General features: G+C 42.7%; 1 protein-coding gene across 1 annotated transcript in view; it reads right to left on the reverse strand.

The window, feature by feature from the left end:
- The window catches only part of TRPC5 (transient receptor potential cation channel subfamily C member 5), a 216,730-nt gene extending 203,699 nt beyond the window's left edge, over nt 1–13,031 (reverse strand). Inside the window, exon 1 of the mRNA XM_008158606.3 lies at nt 12,654–13,031. Coding sequence (XP_008156828.1) covers nt 12,654–13,031 — 378 coding nt within the window. The remainder of the gene's footprint in view (nt 1–12,653) is intronic.
- Between the last annotated feature and the right edge of the window lie 819 nt (nt 13,032–13,850).

The raw sequence follows: 13,850 nt of genomic DNA on the forward strand, positions 1-13,850 counted from the left end.
AAAAAGAAATAAGTCAGAACATTTTTTAAAAGTTTGTGTGTCTATGTGTGTTTCTGTTTGAATATGTATAGAAAATACCTAGAAAATATACCTACATTGTTCTTAGAGATGGCTTTTACAGAGTTGATCATGAGAGTGGGAAATGGTATGTTTCCCTTACCATGCTTTTATACTGTTTTACTCCTTACAGTAATTTAATTCTTTTATAACAAAAATTTCAAAGTAAACAAATGGATGTGGAAAAGGGTGGTGGTGACTTAGGATCCTAATCTATACTAATAAAAGCCTAGGTGGCCCTCGCACACTTTGTCATTACAAGATGGCTGCCACAAGATGGCCACCACAAGATGGCCATGTGCACAGTGGAGGCAGGGGCCCAGTGGCTTCTCAGCGTGGTGACGCCTGGGGGTCCTGTGGCTCCATGTGGCATGGAGGAGGCCGGTCCAGGCGTCTCCACTGCCTTGCGTGGAGGAGGCGGGTCCCGGTGGAGGAGGCGGGTTGTGGCAGGGGAGGGCAGTTGGGGACAATCGGGCCAGCAGGAGAGGGCAATTGGGGGTGATTGGGCTGGCATGGGAGCAGTTAGGCATCAATCAGGACAGCAGGATAGCATTTAGGGGGAGATCAGGCTGGCAGGCAGAAGCAGTTAGGGGCAATCAGGCAGGCAGGCTGGTGAGTGGTTAGGAGCCAGCGGTCCCAGATTGTGAGAGGGATGTCCAACTGCCAGTTTAGGCCTAATCACGCAGGACATCACCCAAGGGGTCCCAGATTGGAGAGGGTGCAGGCCAGGCTGAGGGACACCCCCCACCCCCGTGCACGAATTTCGTGCACTGGGCCACTAGTCCTATATAATAAAAGGCTAATATGCAAATTGAGTGAATGGCAGAATGACCGGCTGCTATGACGTGCACTGACCACCAGAGGGCAGATGCTCATGCAGGAGCTGGCCCCTGATGGTCAGTGTGCTTCCACAGGGGGAGCGCTGCTCAGCCAGCTCACGGTTGGCCAGCACAGCATTGGTGGCAGGAGCCTCTCCCGCCTCCACTGCAGGTGGGCAGTAAGGAGCCAGGGACTGCGAGAGCCTCAGACTGTGAAAGGGATGTATGACTCCAGCTTAGGCCCCATCCCGGCAGTCAGACATCTCCCTAAGCTGGCAGGTGGACATCCCCTGAAGGGTCCCAGACTGTGAGAGGGTGCAGGCCAGGCTGAGAGACCCCTCCACCCCCAGCCTCAATGCATGAATGTCGTGTACCAGGCCTCTAGTACTTGAATAATTTCACACCTCATTTTGAGAGTTAAGAAATAAGGAAGGGGGAAAGGGAGGTACATTTTTATTTTGGTTGTATGGACAAAGCCCAAATTGTTCTAAACTTTGGCTGTTTCAGTGCTGGTCCATGAATCCAGCATGACCCTCACTAAGGTGGTTCTCCTGACTCCAGAGACTTTCTGTTGACAGGAGAAGAAACCACTTCCCTATCCCGTCCTGTCTGTTGGCCTAAGTAACCCCAAAATCCTAGGGCTGGATTTGTCAGTGACAATTCAACTGATTTGAGGGGCAATTAGCCAGCCCTCTTTACTCAAACTATCAACCCTGTGCCTCTATTTTGAACTTTATTCCATAGGAAATAAGGAACCTCTGTGGTCATTTGAGTGACATGATCAAATGCAGGACTGTCTTATCTCTAATAGCATTTATATTTCAACTAATTGTTTATATGTTTGCCTCCTCACCTAAATCAATTTATTCAAAGGGACTTGGTAACCCACTGGGTGTGGTAGTTGAAGGAGAGGGTAAAGTTGACGACAACTGCAAGGTTTCATATCTAGATAACTAAAAGGATAACTGGAAGGAGACAAGAGTCATCACTTGAGAAGATACACTGGATGAGGAAGATGCTTTGGAGGACAAAGTGAGGCTAGAACAGGTATTAAGAAAATAGACTCTACTGCTAAGTCTGCCTACGTTTGAATCCTAGTTTTTCTCTTACTAGCTTGGGAAAGTTATTTAATCTCTTTTGTTCCTTATTTAACCTCCTGATGTCCCCATTTGTAAGGATGGTTAATAGTATTATCCTGCATTACAGGATTATTGTATCAAATAAGTTAATGCATGTTATGTACTTAGAATGGTATCTGGCACAGAATAAGTGCTAAATCAGTGTTTGCTATTTTTATTAGACACTAGAGGCTCAGTGCAAGAAATTCGTGCACTTGGGGAGGGGTCCCTCAGCTCGTCCTGTGCCCTCTCACAGTCCAGGAGCCCTGGGGGGTTGGAGGCGGGAGAGGCTCCTGCTACTGCCACTGTGCTCACCAGCTGTGAGCCCTGCTTCTGGCTGAGTGGTGCTCCCCCTGTGGGAGCGCACTGACCACCAGGGGGCAGCTCCTGCATTGAGTGTCTGCCCCCGGGTGGTCAGTGCCCATCATAGTGACTGGACGTTCTGCTGTCAGGCCCAAACTGGCTCTTCGACATCCCGGACTGTGAGAAGAAGCAGGCCAGGCCTAGGGACCCCACTGGTGCATCATCAGGGCCGGTGAGGGACCGCGGGAGGGCTCCAAGGCATGTCTGGCCCATCTTGCTCAGTCCTGATAGGCCAAACCCCAGCAGCAAGCTAACCTACTGGTCAGAGAATCTGCCCCCTGGTGGTCAGTGCACATCATAGCGAGAGGATGAGCAGCCTTAGCATATCATTAGCATATTACACTTTGATTGGTTGAACGGCCGACTGGATGACTGACACTTAGCATATTAGGCTTTTATTATATAGGACAGTGAATTTTAAATGTTTGGGGGTACATCTAGATGGGTATATCTAGCTAAAATTTGGAAAATAAATTATGAAGCTTTTGGTAGATATTGATCTACAAAGGGAGAAGTGACAGAACTCTTGGTAGCACTAATATCAAAGGATTTGAAAAAGAGACTAAAAGTTAGTGGTCAGAGAGAGAAGAACAACCTTATAGGCATGATATGGACACCAAGAGAGTTGTCAACTAAGGAGATTAAAATGCCACACAGATATTGGACCTATATATATGTGGAGGGAAGGGAGATGAAAGGGGAAAGTCAAATATCAATATGGGCAATTCCTCACAAATATTTGCTACCCCCAGCCCCTGAGTGATGTGGCTCTAGCTTCTTTCTTTTATCCCATGCTAGCCCTCTCAGCTACCACTGCCATTCAGAGGACCAGTAACAACCAGCTGGGATGGTGGTAACTGCTCACCATGGTCCCAACTAAGGATTGGCTCAACTAATGTCCATAGACTCATTCTTCTTTACTCCAATTAGGAACAAAGAAAAAAAAGGAAGGGCAGATGAGCACAGGAACCCAGCAACAACTGTTTGTGATATGACTCAGGATCCACCTGTCCTAGTGTTCTGACTCTGAATAAGGTATCTGTGGTCTTCCTCTATGATGCTAATCTCATGAGGGTAACATGAGGCCCAAGCATTATTTTTGTCACTAACCCATCACAACAGGACCTACTGTGAACAAGCCACCATCATTCCCACTATCGATTTAATTGTCCATTTACTTCCTTCTGACGAGTGTGCCTCCCTCCTCTTTCTTCTTTCCAGCTGAAAGCCTGTTTCTTATCTGAAATGTTCCGTCCTTGAAATCTCTCTGTCTACTTGTATCCAGAGTAACCTCCTATATTGTCCATGTTACACATTTTGGATGTTGTAGCATGTTTCCTTGTACTGTTCTATTTCTTTCCCATGTTTGTTGTTGGCATATGGGAAAGAATCAGTACAAGGTGGTATTTGGTGCACTGGGATGAAACTGATGGTGGAGAGATGGAAGAGCACTGAATGTTGCACTGATATTTCACTCTTGAATTGAGTTTGTGACAAGAGCCTTATCTGGAAAAACCAAAAACAGTGAGGAGCATTGGGTGAAAAGGAAACAGAAAATAGTTGCCCTCTAGAAAACTGTACCTGTGAGGTGAAGGAGGACAGAGAAGAAGAGGTGACTCCTTAAGTAGACATGTGTATGTGGGTTAAAGGCTATTCACAACTATGAGTATGAGGTTACAGAAAGAAAGCCCTGAGTTGGTGGTAACCCTGAAGGGAGATGAGAAGGGCCATGGCTAAAAAAACCTCATGTGTTTCTATTTAGTCACTCGTGTTTGAGTTACTTCATGGTTTCTTCCTTGTGAAGTGTTATGTAGCCAGCTCTCTTGGTCTACTTAAGTCCAAGTTTAAATAATTTTTTTCCTGAAAGGCAAACATCACTGTCTTCAATATTTTGTTACCCTTGGAACACATAAATCCATGTCCATTAAGATGGGTGGATTGGTTAGACAGCATGTGCATGTCTGTTCTCCCCATGCGACTATAAATTTCTCAAGGGCACTGACTGTATCTTTCAATTTTATTGTGAGGCATATGATTAGTAGTCATAAATGCCTAGAAAATTGTATAGAACTGAAGAGAATTAACATTTGCTGGAACTCTGTCATCAATGAGTTATTCTAGACAGACACTACTTTTAGCTGCTTTGTTTATTTTCAGCTTTGTTGTAAATATTACCACTTCTAATGATTCCTTGGAAGCAGAGTGGAGTAGTAGAAAGAGTGGCTGGGGAGACAGGAAGCTTTTGTATCGGTACAGGGCTCAGCTAAATGACCTTGGACATGTCACTTCAGAACTAATGATCTCTAAGCTCTCTACAATTGTGATCTGTGAGTGAATTAGGCCAGGTTTATTAAAATTCAGCACAGATATATGAGTGGAGGTAACTCACTTCATCAGTTTAGCCAATATGATGCCATGCAGTCACTCTGACCCTTTTTTTCCCTATCAAGCAGCTGATTTATTTTCTTGACACAACCCATTTTTCTGGCCTAGAACTTTGTGGAATTAAAATCATAGAATTAAAGCTGTTACTCAGATTATTGTAGGCATAAAAACCTACTGTTATATTGGGAAATTCAGGTAACAAAGAGTTGGTAATATTAATAATAGTTTGTATTAATGTTTATATGATTACTAGAGGCCCAGTGCATGATTGAATCATGCACGTGCAGGGTCCCCTACACGCTTTCGCTTTTGATCACGGGGGAGCTGGGTGCCTGAGCGGACAGGCACCCAGCTCCCCCGCTTTTGATGGTTTCCATGGTGGGACGTGAGCTTGCTGCCCCAGAGGCCCCTTCTGTGCCGCAGCACAGCCATGGCGCAGACGCTGAGCTCAAGCCGCCGCTGGCGACACGAGCTCAGCGTCCTGCTGGCCCAATCGGCCACCCCAGCCACCCCGAGTCCCGCCCCCATCTCCCGCGCCTCCTGGCCAATCGTGGGCATAGCGAAGGTACGGTCAATTTGCATATTTGTCTATTATTAGGTAGGATGTCAAATGTTAAATAATAATTCTCATTTTAAACTTGCAACAACCTATGATGTAGATAATATCATTAACCCCATTATACAGATAAGGAAAATGATGCTCAATTGGGGTAAACACCATTCCAAAGGTCATGCAGTCTGAACTCTTAGCTACAATGTGTTTGTGGGTACATAATACTTTAAAAAAATAAACAATTTAGGTTAGCCAGAAGGTCATATCATCACAGCTTCAATGAATAGGAGTAGGAGTAGTTAGTACTAGCTATCATTTATTGAATATCCATGTGTCAGGTACTGTTATAAGTAATATACATGTATTTTTTTATTTAATTCTCACTATAACTATGAAATAGACTCCATTGTCATTCCCATTTATAGATAAAGAAACTGAGGTTTGGAGAGATTAAGTGACTTGTCCAGGTAAATAAATCTCAGAGGTGGATGACTCCAAAGCCTTTGTTCTTCCCACCACTTTAGGCTACCTATAAATAGCAGGGTGACTTTACACTTATCTCTTTTAATTTCTGCTCTCATATTGACTGATATTTATAGGCTGGACTCTTTAGCCCCTCTTGGTGCTCCAGTCACCTTTTCCTGGGAACTTAGTGTCCCCCTCCACACTGTTCAATCTCTGAGACCAAGAATCAGACTGGAGAAGTAGTAGAGTGCCTTGTTGCTGATTTTCTACAGTCTCAATACAAACACTTACCAGTGTTGCTGAGACTTAATCTCGCTAGCTCATCTGTGAGACCAATTTCAATTTGGAGCCATCTGCCACAGAAAAATGAGTAATTATGGCAGAGCTCACAAGGGTGGGCCATGGGAAGAAGGTTGTCTTAGCCTCTTTCCTTCTGTCTGCATTGATGCAAGTGACCAAGAAAGAAAATTACTTGGGTGGGCTGTTGATACAGAGGCCAGCAGCTCTACCTCCCTGTTGCTCACATACTTAGATTTTAGTGAACAAGGAGGGATGACTTTGAGGTCATGCAGCTTGCCTGACAGCAAAAGGGAGACCATTGCCATCAAGGCCAGGCAGAAGGAGGTAATCTGTGAACTGGGCCAGCTTGTTCACCAGTATCTCCCTCTCACTGTACTGGTGTTGACTTGTGATGAGTGCCACTTGCCAGCTGGTCTCTCCACACAATATGATGGGTTGTCAAACTGATAGAGTAAAGCTGAAAATAATAGTCACTGACTTCTGTCTAGCATTTAATTTTTTTGAAAGACTAACATTTTATTTTATTTCTTCTTTACAATAGCTCTCTAGATTAGGTAGGGGCAAAGATTATTAGCTTCATTTTGCAGATGAGGTGTGATTCCACAATTGGACGTGTGTAAAAGACACCCAATTGACGCCCAACTTAATGAATTGCCCAAAGTCTTGGGCCTGCTACAACTGGCTAGTACCTGAAACTCTGAATTAGAGCCTGTCATTCTGTTTTCTAGACCAGTAGTTTTCCAGTTATGCTTGCTCCTCAGGCAGAAAGCAGGTATGGGAGTGTGTGTGTGTGTGTGTGTGTGTGTGTGTGTGTGTGTGTGAACAAGTAGGGCTTTGGGTCCCAATCTGAACTTAAACTAGGGAAGCTGTGCTTATGTTAGTTTGTCTGTTTTACATCTGGGCAGGATTTCATTTAATGAAAAACTCTACAAACGTTTGAAAACCACTTATCTAGGCTAGTATTTCTCATAAAGAATATAGTGGGTTGAAGTGTGTCCCTTTAAAAGATATGTTCAAGTCTTAAACCCCAGTACCTATGAATGTGACCTTATTTGAAAAAGGGTCTTTGTAGATGTAATGAAGTTAAAATGAGGTCATCCTGGATTAGGGTGGACTCTAAACCAAATCTCTGGTGTCTTTATAAGAGAAAGGAGAGGGATATTTGGACACAAAAACACCGAAGAGAACTCTATGTGATAAGAGAGGCAGAGATTGAAGTGATGTGGCTATAAACCAAGGCATGGAACAGATTCTCCTTAGAGCAGTGGTTCTCAACCTTTCTAAATGCCGTGACCCTTTAATACAGTTCCTCATGTTGTGGTGACCCCCAACCATAAAATTATTTTTGTTGCTACTTCATAACTGTAATTTTTCTACATCGTAATGTAAATATCTGTGTTTTCCAATGGTCTTAGGCTCTACAGCAGCAGTTCTCAACCTGTAGGCCGCTGCTGTAGAACCTAAGACCATCGGAAAACACAGATATTTACATTACGATTCATTAACAGTAGCAAAATTACAGTTATGAAGTAGCAACGAAAATAATTTTATGGTTGGGAGTCACCACAACATGAGGAACTGTATTAAAGGGTCGCGGCATTAGAAAGGTTGAGAACCACTGCCTTAGAGGCTCCAGAAGGAACTAGCCCTGCCAACACCTTATTTTGGACTTCTGGCCTCCTGAACTATGAGAGAAACCATTTCTTTATTTAAAGTCACCCAGTTTGTGGTATTTTGTTATGGAAGATATGTGAAACAAATACAGAGAAGTACATAGACCTCTTATCTAGAAACAGGTGGGCTTATTAAAATTTTGATTCCAGACCAAAACCCCAAGATTCTGATTCTGTAGGTATGTAATGGGACTTAGGGAAGTGCATTTTGACAAGTTCTCCATAGGCACAATTATTGATCTTTGAGCTTATTGTGACCATACACAGATATAAGTCTTTGGATTGTTGCTGGATTTGCTGTCCTTGCTTACTGATGCTTTTCTAGTGAAGCCCAGAGTCAGTGAGCTGAAGGGAGTAGATTTAATGGATGAGAAATAAGCTGGTATTAAACCTTCTGTAGTCCAAAATATTTGAATTCTGAGAATTATTTGAGTGTTTACCCCAAGGAATCACAAGTCCTCCAAGTCACCAAAATCTACTCCTATTGAAATAGGCCATTGTGGTATAGTGGTTCCAGATTGAATACTGCCAAGAGGGTCATATTTCTGAAGCAGCATGAAGGCCACAGAATAACACACACAAGAAGACAGTACAGTACCCCCCCCCCCCACACACACTATGTTCTACTTGTTGTCTAGTGCAAGGAATTCAATCTAATAAAGCACCACCATTTTTACTTAAAGAGTTGTCCCTATTAAAAATGCAGGTCTCCATGTAAGTGTTGATCCTTGAAGTCAGTGTCAGCCATTTGTGCCTGGCCTCAAATCTTTATCTGAAATCAGTTTTGATAGGCGAGAAGAGGACAGTGGACTGGGGTCAAGAGGAAGCTGAGGGGGTCTTGCTACCAGCTTGAGGTCAAACTCCATGCCCAATAAAGCTAAAGAGGGCACTAGTTTACACAAGATTGATGGAGGTCAGCTGTCCCAATCCCTTGGAGAGATGCGGGAGGGCCTCTGTGAAAAAGGACAGGTGTTTGGATTCTGTTTGTGGGAGGAGTGTCTTCCTGAGAGTCCCCTACCCATCTGGATCTAAGGTCCTTCAGGAGGCTTGTGTTTACTCACATCTCTGCTTGCTTCCAGGTAAATAAATATTGTTTCTATCTCCCCAAAAGGCAGAGCTCCTGCACTGTGGCAGTCTGTTGTTATAGTTACTGACGTCTGACTTATTACAGTGATTTCAAAGCAATGGAAAAAAATGAAATTTAGCAGAGGCTAATATGGGGGATGGGAGGGATAGAAGAAAGGGAATAGAAGGCTGCTGAAGAGCTGACAGCTTTGTGTGTTTGTATACATGGTGTTATATTTGAGTATGGACAAAGGAGGTCTTATACTAGCAGTGTGTCTGAAGGATCTTGGGAAAGACAGATTTCCCCAAATAGCTTTACTCAGGTTTAGTATGCCTGATATTCCACCATTAGTTATTCATTTCTGTGAGTGAAGCACTGCCTTTCTCCAGGGAAGGTCGTGCCTTAGATTGTACTTTAGTATAAGTTTATCTGGTACCTTTCTTTCTCCGAGTTTGCCAGAGCAATGGGGGAAAATGGAGGAAGTGGGGGCCATCAAATAAGGACTTGGCCTACTTTCAAAACTCAGGGTTGATATTGCTAGTTCCCTCTTTGAAACCACCTCTGTGCTCTCCTCTCTTTCAAAAACAGTTATGATGCTAAATGGTAGTGAATATGAAAGTCTTGGATGTCTTTTGCAATCAGCTGGCCATGTTTCTGGGAGATACACTTAATTCCTTCATGTTAATCAGAAAATATTTATTCAGGGGTTGGAAAAAGTAGGCTTATAGTTGTGAGTATATAAAACAGTTTATTATTGTACTATTATTATTATTATTTATTGATTATTATAATATTATTTATTATAATTTACTTTTGCTCACCCCTGTATATTACCCGTTATATACTAGGCACTGGGTTAGGTACTGATGGGAGAAGCATGGAAACAGTTGGGCATTAGGTTATGTCTTACATTTAAAAATATACAATCTAGTCCTAGCCAGTTTGCTCAGTGGTCAGAGTGTTGGTCCATGGACGAAAGGGTCACAGGTTCGATTCCCCATCAAGGCACATACCTTGGTTGCAGGCTTGATCCCTGGCCTGGGTCAGGGTACTTGTGGGAGGCAAACAATCAATGTATATCTCTCACATTGATGTTTTTCTCTATTTCTCTATAAAAATCAATGGAAAAATATCTCCGGGTGAGGATTAAAAAAACCAATCTAGTTACAGATACCAGACAATTACACAAGTAAGGCTGACCAATAGTATATAGTAGTGAGTAATTGGTGCCAAGTGAAGGGCTCTGTAATCTCAGAGGCAAGCAAGATAATCTTGCTGCAGGGTAGCTGGATAAATGTTAGTTCAGATTGGCTTATTAAATCACTCAGGCACTTAGCAGGGATTTGGGGAAATGGGTCACAGAACAAATCATTTTTGATGTGGATGGTGATGTAGACTAAGTAGGGAACATGTTTACACCTCTCTGCTTTGGTATTAATTCACATGATGAATCCTTTCCAGAGAGCTCATCCATCCATACTTCACTGACCTTCCCCATCTCAGAACTCCTGTGCTTGGAATTCTAAAATGCACTCAAACTGCCAGGGAAGCAATACAGCCTAGTGGTTAAGAGGGGTGTTTAGGCCTGGCTGGCATGGATCAGCGGTTAAGCATCAACCTATGAACCAGGAGGTCACAGTTGGATTCTGGTCAGAGCACATACCTGGGTTGAAGGCTCGATCCCCAGTGTGGGGTGTGCAGGAGGCAGCCAATCAATGATTCTCTCTCATCATTGATGTTTCTATCTCTCACTCCCTCTCCCTTCCTTTCTGAAATAAATAAAAAATATTTTTAAAAAAGAGGGTGTGTTTAGGAGGTAGGCTGCTTGGGTTTCAATTCTGGCTATGATATTTATTGTGATCTTAGACAACTGACAATCATCCTGTGACTATATTTTTCTCATTGGTAGAATGGGGATAATAATAATAGTGTCTATCTAACAGAGTTACTGGGAGGATTAGATAAGGTAAGTTGTCTATGGTGCTTAGTGCAGTGCTGATTGCATACTATTCATTTATAGAATAAATATTTATTGAGTGCATTTGATGTTGCAGACACTTCCTAGTGTTGGAATAAAGCAATGAAGAAGAGAAATAAGGTCCCTTTTCTTTTGGCACTGTGTCAAATGCTGATAGAGAAGAAAGGGATTCAGGCCTTTTACTCAAGGAACTTTTAATGTAGTGTTTTCCTTTCTGCTCTATTGATTATAATTCTTAGTCTTCTAGTTATCACTTAGCTTATTTTCATTTCTTTTTGTTTAGGAAATTATTAAAGCTGTGAATTTCATTTAAACCCAGCTTTGGTCATATCCCATAAGATTTGATGTTGTGTGTTTTCATTATCAACTAGAGGCTCAGTGCATAAAATTTGTGCATGGGCAGGGTCCCTAGCGGCTGCCGGCTGCCAGCTGCTGGCTGGGGCCTCCCTTCATTCCGCACCACCCACTGGTGGTCAGTGTATGTCATAGCAAGCGATCGAACTCCTGGTCAGTAGAACTCCTGAGGGGACACTTTGCATATTAGGCTTTTATATATATATTTAGATATTTTCCAAGCATTTTGCAGTTTTAGTTTCGATTTGTACTATTTCTACTTTTTAATGTATTGTACTGTTCCACATTTGATGACTCTGTATTTTCTTTGTCCCTACTATGCACTCAATGGCATGCTCCAAAGGAAGAAATACAATCAGGAGATGTGCTTGACTTGAGGGGTTTAGAAAAAACTAGGGAAGATAGTACTGGGAAAGACTGTTAATGAAGACTGTTGAGTGCTAGGATTCTTGAGTTGGTTTCTCTTCTAATGGGAAGACATTGTAGTTGCTGAAAGGATGGATAGGAATTATAGAATTTTTACAATATTTTGGGAAGAATAAGCAGCATCATTGTTCAGAATGGGTTGAGAGAAAGAAAGAGGCTAGAGGGAGAGAGTCCAGTTAGAAGATTTTAATGTTACTCTATGACATCGGTTCCCAAATCTGAGTATTCATAAGAATTCCCTAGAGGGGTTATTAAGACACAGCTTGCTGGGCCCCATCCCCAGAGTTTCTAATTCAGTCTCTGGTGGTGCCTGAGGATTTTCATTCACATTTAGCAAGTTCCCCTGGTGATGCTAAAGCTGGAGCACACTTTGAGAACCAGTCTTCTAGAAGAGAGATGATAAGGACTAGAGGCAGAGTGGTGGGAGTTGGGCTAGAGAGGAAAGTATGTAAGAGATATTAGGAAGGAAGAAACCACAAGGTTTAGGAATTGGATATGGAGGCAAGGGAAGGGAAGGACTTGAAGATGACTCCAGAATATGAAACATAGGTATCTCTGATGGTAGGGGAATCTCCTGACAAATACCTGAACATCTAATGGTGGAATGCAGTTACATGACAGGTACTAGAAAAATATGTGAGTCCCTGTATCCATCTGCATTTGCATTGTGACTCTCATGCTTAAAAGCCTCCTGTCCTTCAGGAGAGAAACTAATAAAAGGAGAAAGCTCAGGTTTGTGTTTGGTTTATTGTTTTGTAGAATATAACTGAGTAGAGAAAGAAAATAAAGATAGAAAGCAGAGGGTAGGGAGGGTAGAAGAAGCTTGAATATTTTGGAAATGGAGAGCACACTTTTTGGTTGTTAAGTATTGAATATATAAGGGAAAATACTAATAAGGAAATGGCAAATGAGTAAAACTCAGCATAGGCCATGCAGTGTAGCTCTAGGATACTACCTGAGATCACTGATGAGAGCAGAGGGTTGCCATGATAGGGCTTCTCAACTCTAGCCTACCTGACCTTCCCTAGTTTCAAGGCTTCTGATTATGGTTTTCTGTTGTCCCTGGCTATTTTCCATCCTATAGGGACTTCTCTTACCTGCTTCTCTCCACTGGGCCTCCTGTAGCTGAGCAGAAGCTCCACAGCACCCACCACTTCCTTGCGGATAGCATAGAGCAAGGCATCACCTACATACACGCTGTGGTTCAGCAGTAGCTCCATGATCTCCAAGTTCTCGTTCTCAATGGCAATGAGCAGAGCACTCCGGCCCAGAGGATCCATGCAGTTGATGTTGACATTGTAGTAGATCTCTGCCTCCTGGAGGGCCTGCTTCACAGTGGCATAGTCCCCCTTCTCTACAGCATTGAGGAAGGCCTTCTCCTCTGCAGAGAGCTCAGTCTCAGCCCTCACAATTTGCAGGGGGATTCGGTCTCTGTACGGTGAGTAGTTGACCTTTTTGTAGTACAGTTGGGCCATGGTTCATAGCAATTTAGAAACCTGAATAAGGAGAGAAAAGGAGACCGAAGATATTCTTAGATACCTGAAGGTCTCAAATGGCTAACTGTGGAGGCAGCCTTGCTAATGGGTTGGAAAATCCAAAACTTTTTTTTTTTTTTACTTTACACTTCATTATTTTGTTAATACTATGGTGGTGATTTTTAAAAAATTATCTTTATTGTTGAAAGTATTACAGATATCTCCTTTGATTGTTTGTGTTTTTTTCCCCTTTGACCTCCTCAACCCCATATCCACCCCTCCCAAGCCTTCACCACTCTATTGTCTGTGTCCATGAGTTATGCATGTAAGTTTCCTGGTTAATCACTCCCCTCCTACCCCACCCCCACCTTCCCTCTGGAATTTGTCAGTCTGTTCCATTCTTCTATGTCTCTAGTTCTATTTTATTCACCAGTTTATTTTGTTCATTAGATTCCACATATAAGTGAGATCATGTGATCCTTATCTTTCTTTGACTGGCTTGTTTCACTTAGCATAATACTCTCCAGGTCCATCCATGCTGTTGGAAATAGTAAGAGTTCTTTCTTTTTTACAGCTGTGTAGTATTCCATTGTATAAATATACCACAGCTTTTTTATCCACTCATCTGTTGGTGAATCCCAAACTGTTTTAATGTCACAATCTTTTACTTCTTGAAAAGGAGTATATCAGAAAAAGCCCAGGCTTTGGGGTTAGAAATACCTGGGCTCAAATCCTGACTTTACCAGCTCTGTGACCTTGGATAAGTTACTCAAGCCAAGCCCTCTGTGTTTCAGTTTATTATTATTAAGTTTATCAACA

This window comes from Eptesicus fuscus, chromosome 1, assembly GCF_027574615.1.
Source record: "Eptesicus fuscus isolate TK198812 chromosome 1, DD_ASM_mEF_20220401, whole genome shotgun sequence".
In the NCBI taxonomy this organism is placed as follows: Eukaryota; Metazoa; Chordata; class Mammalia; order Chiroptera; family Vespertilionidae; genus Eptesicus; species Eptesicus fuscus.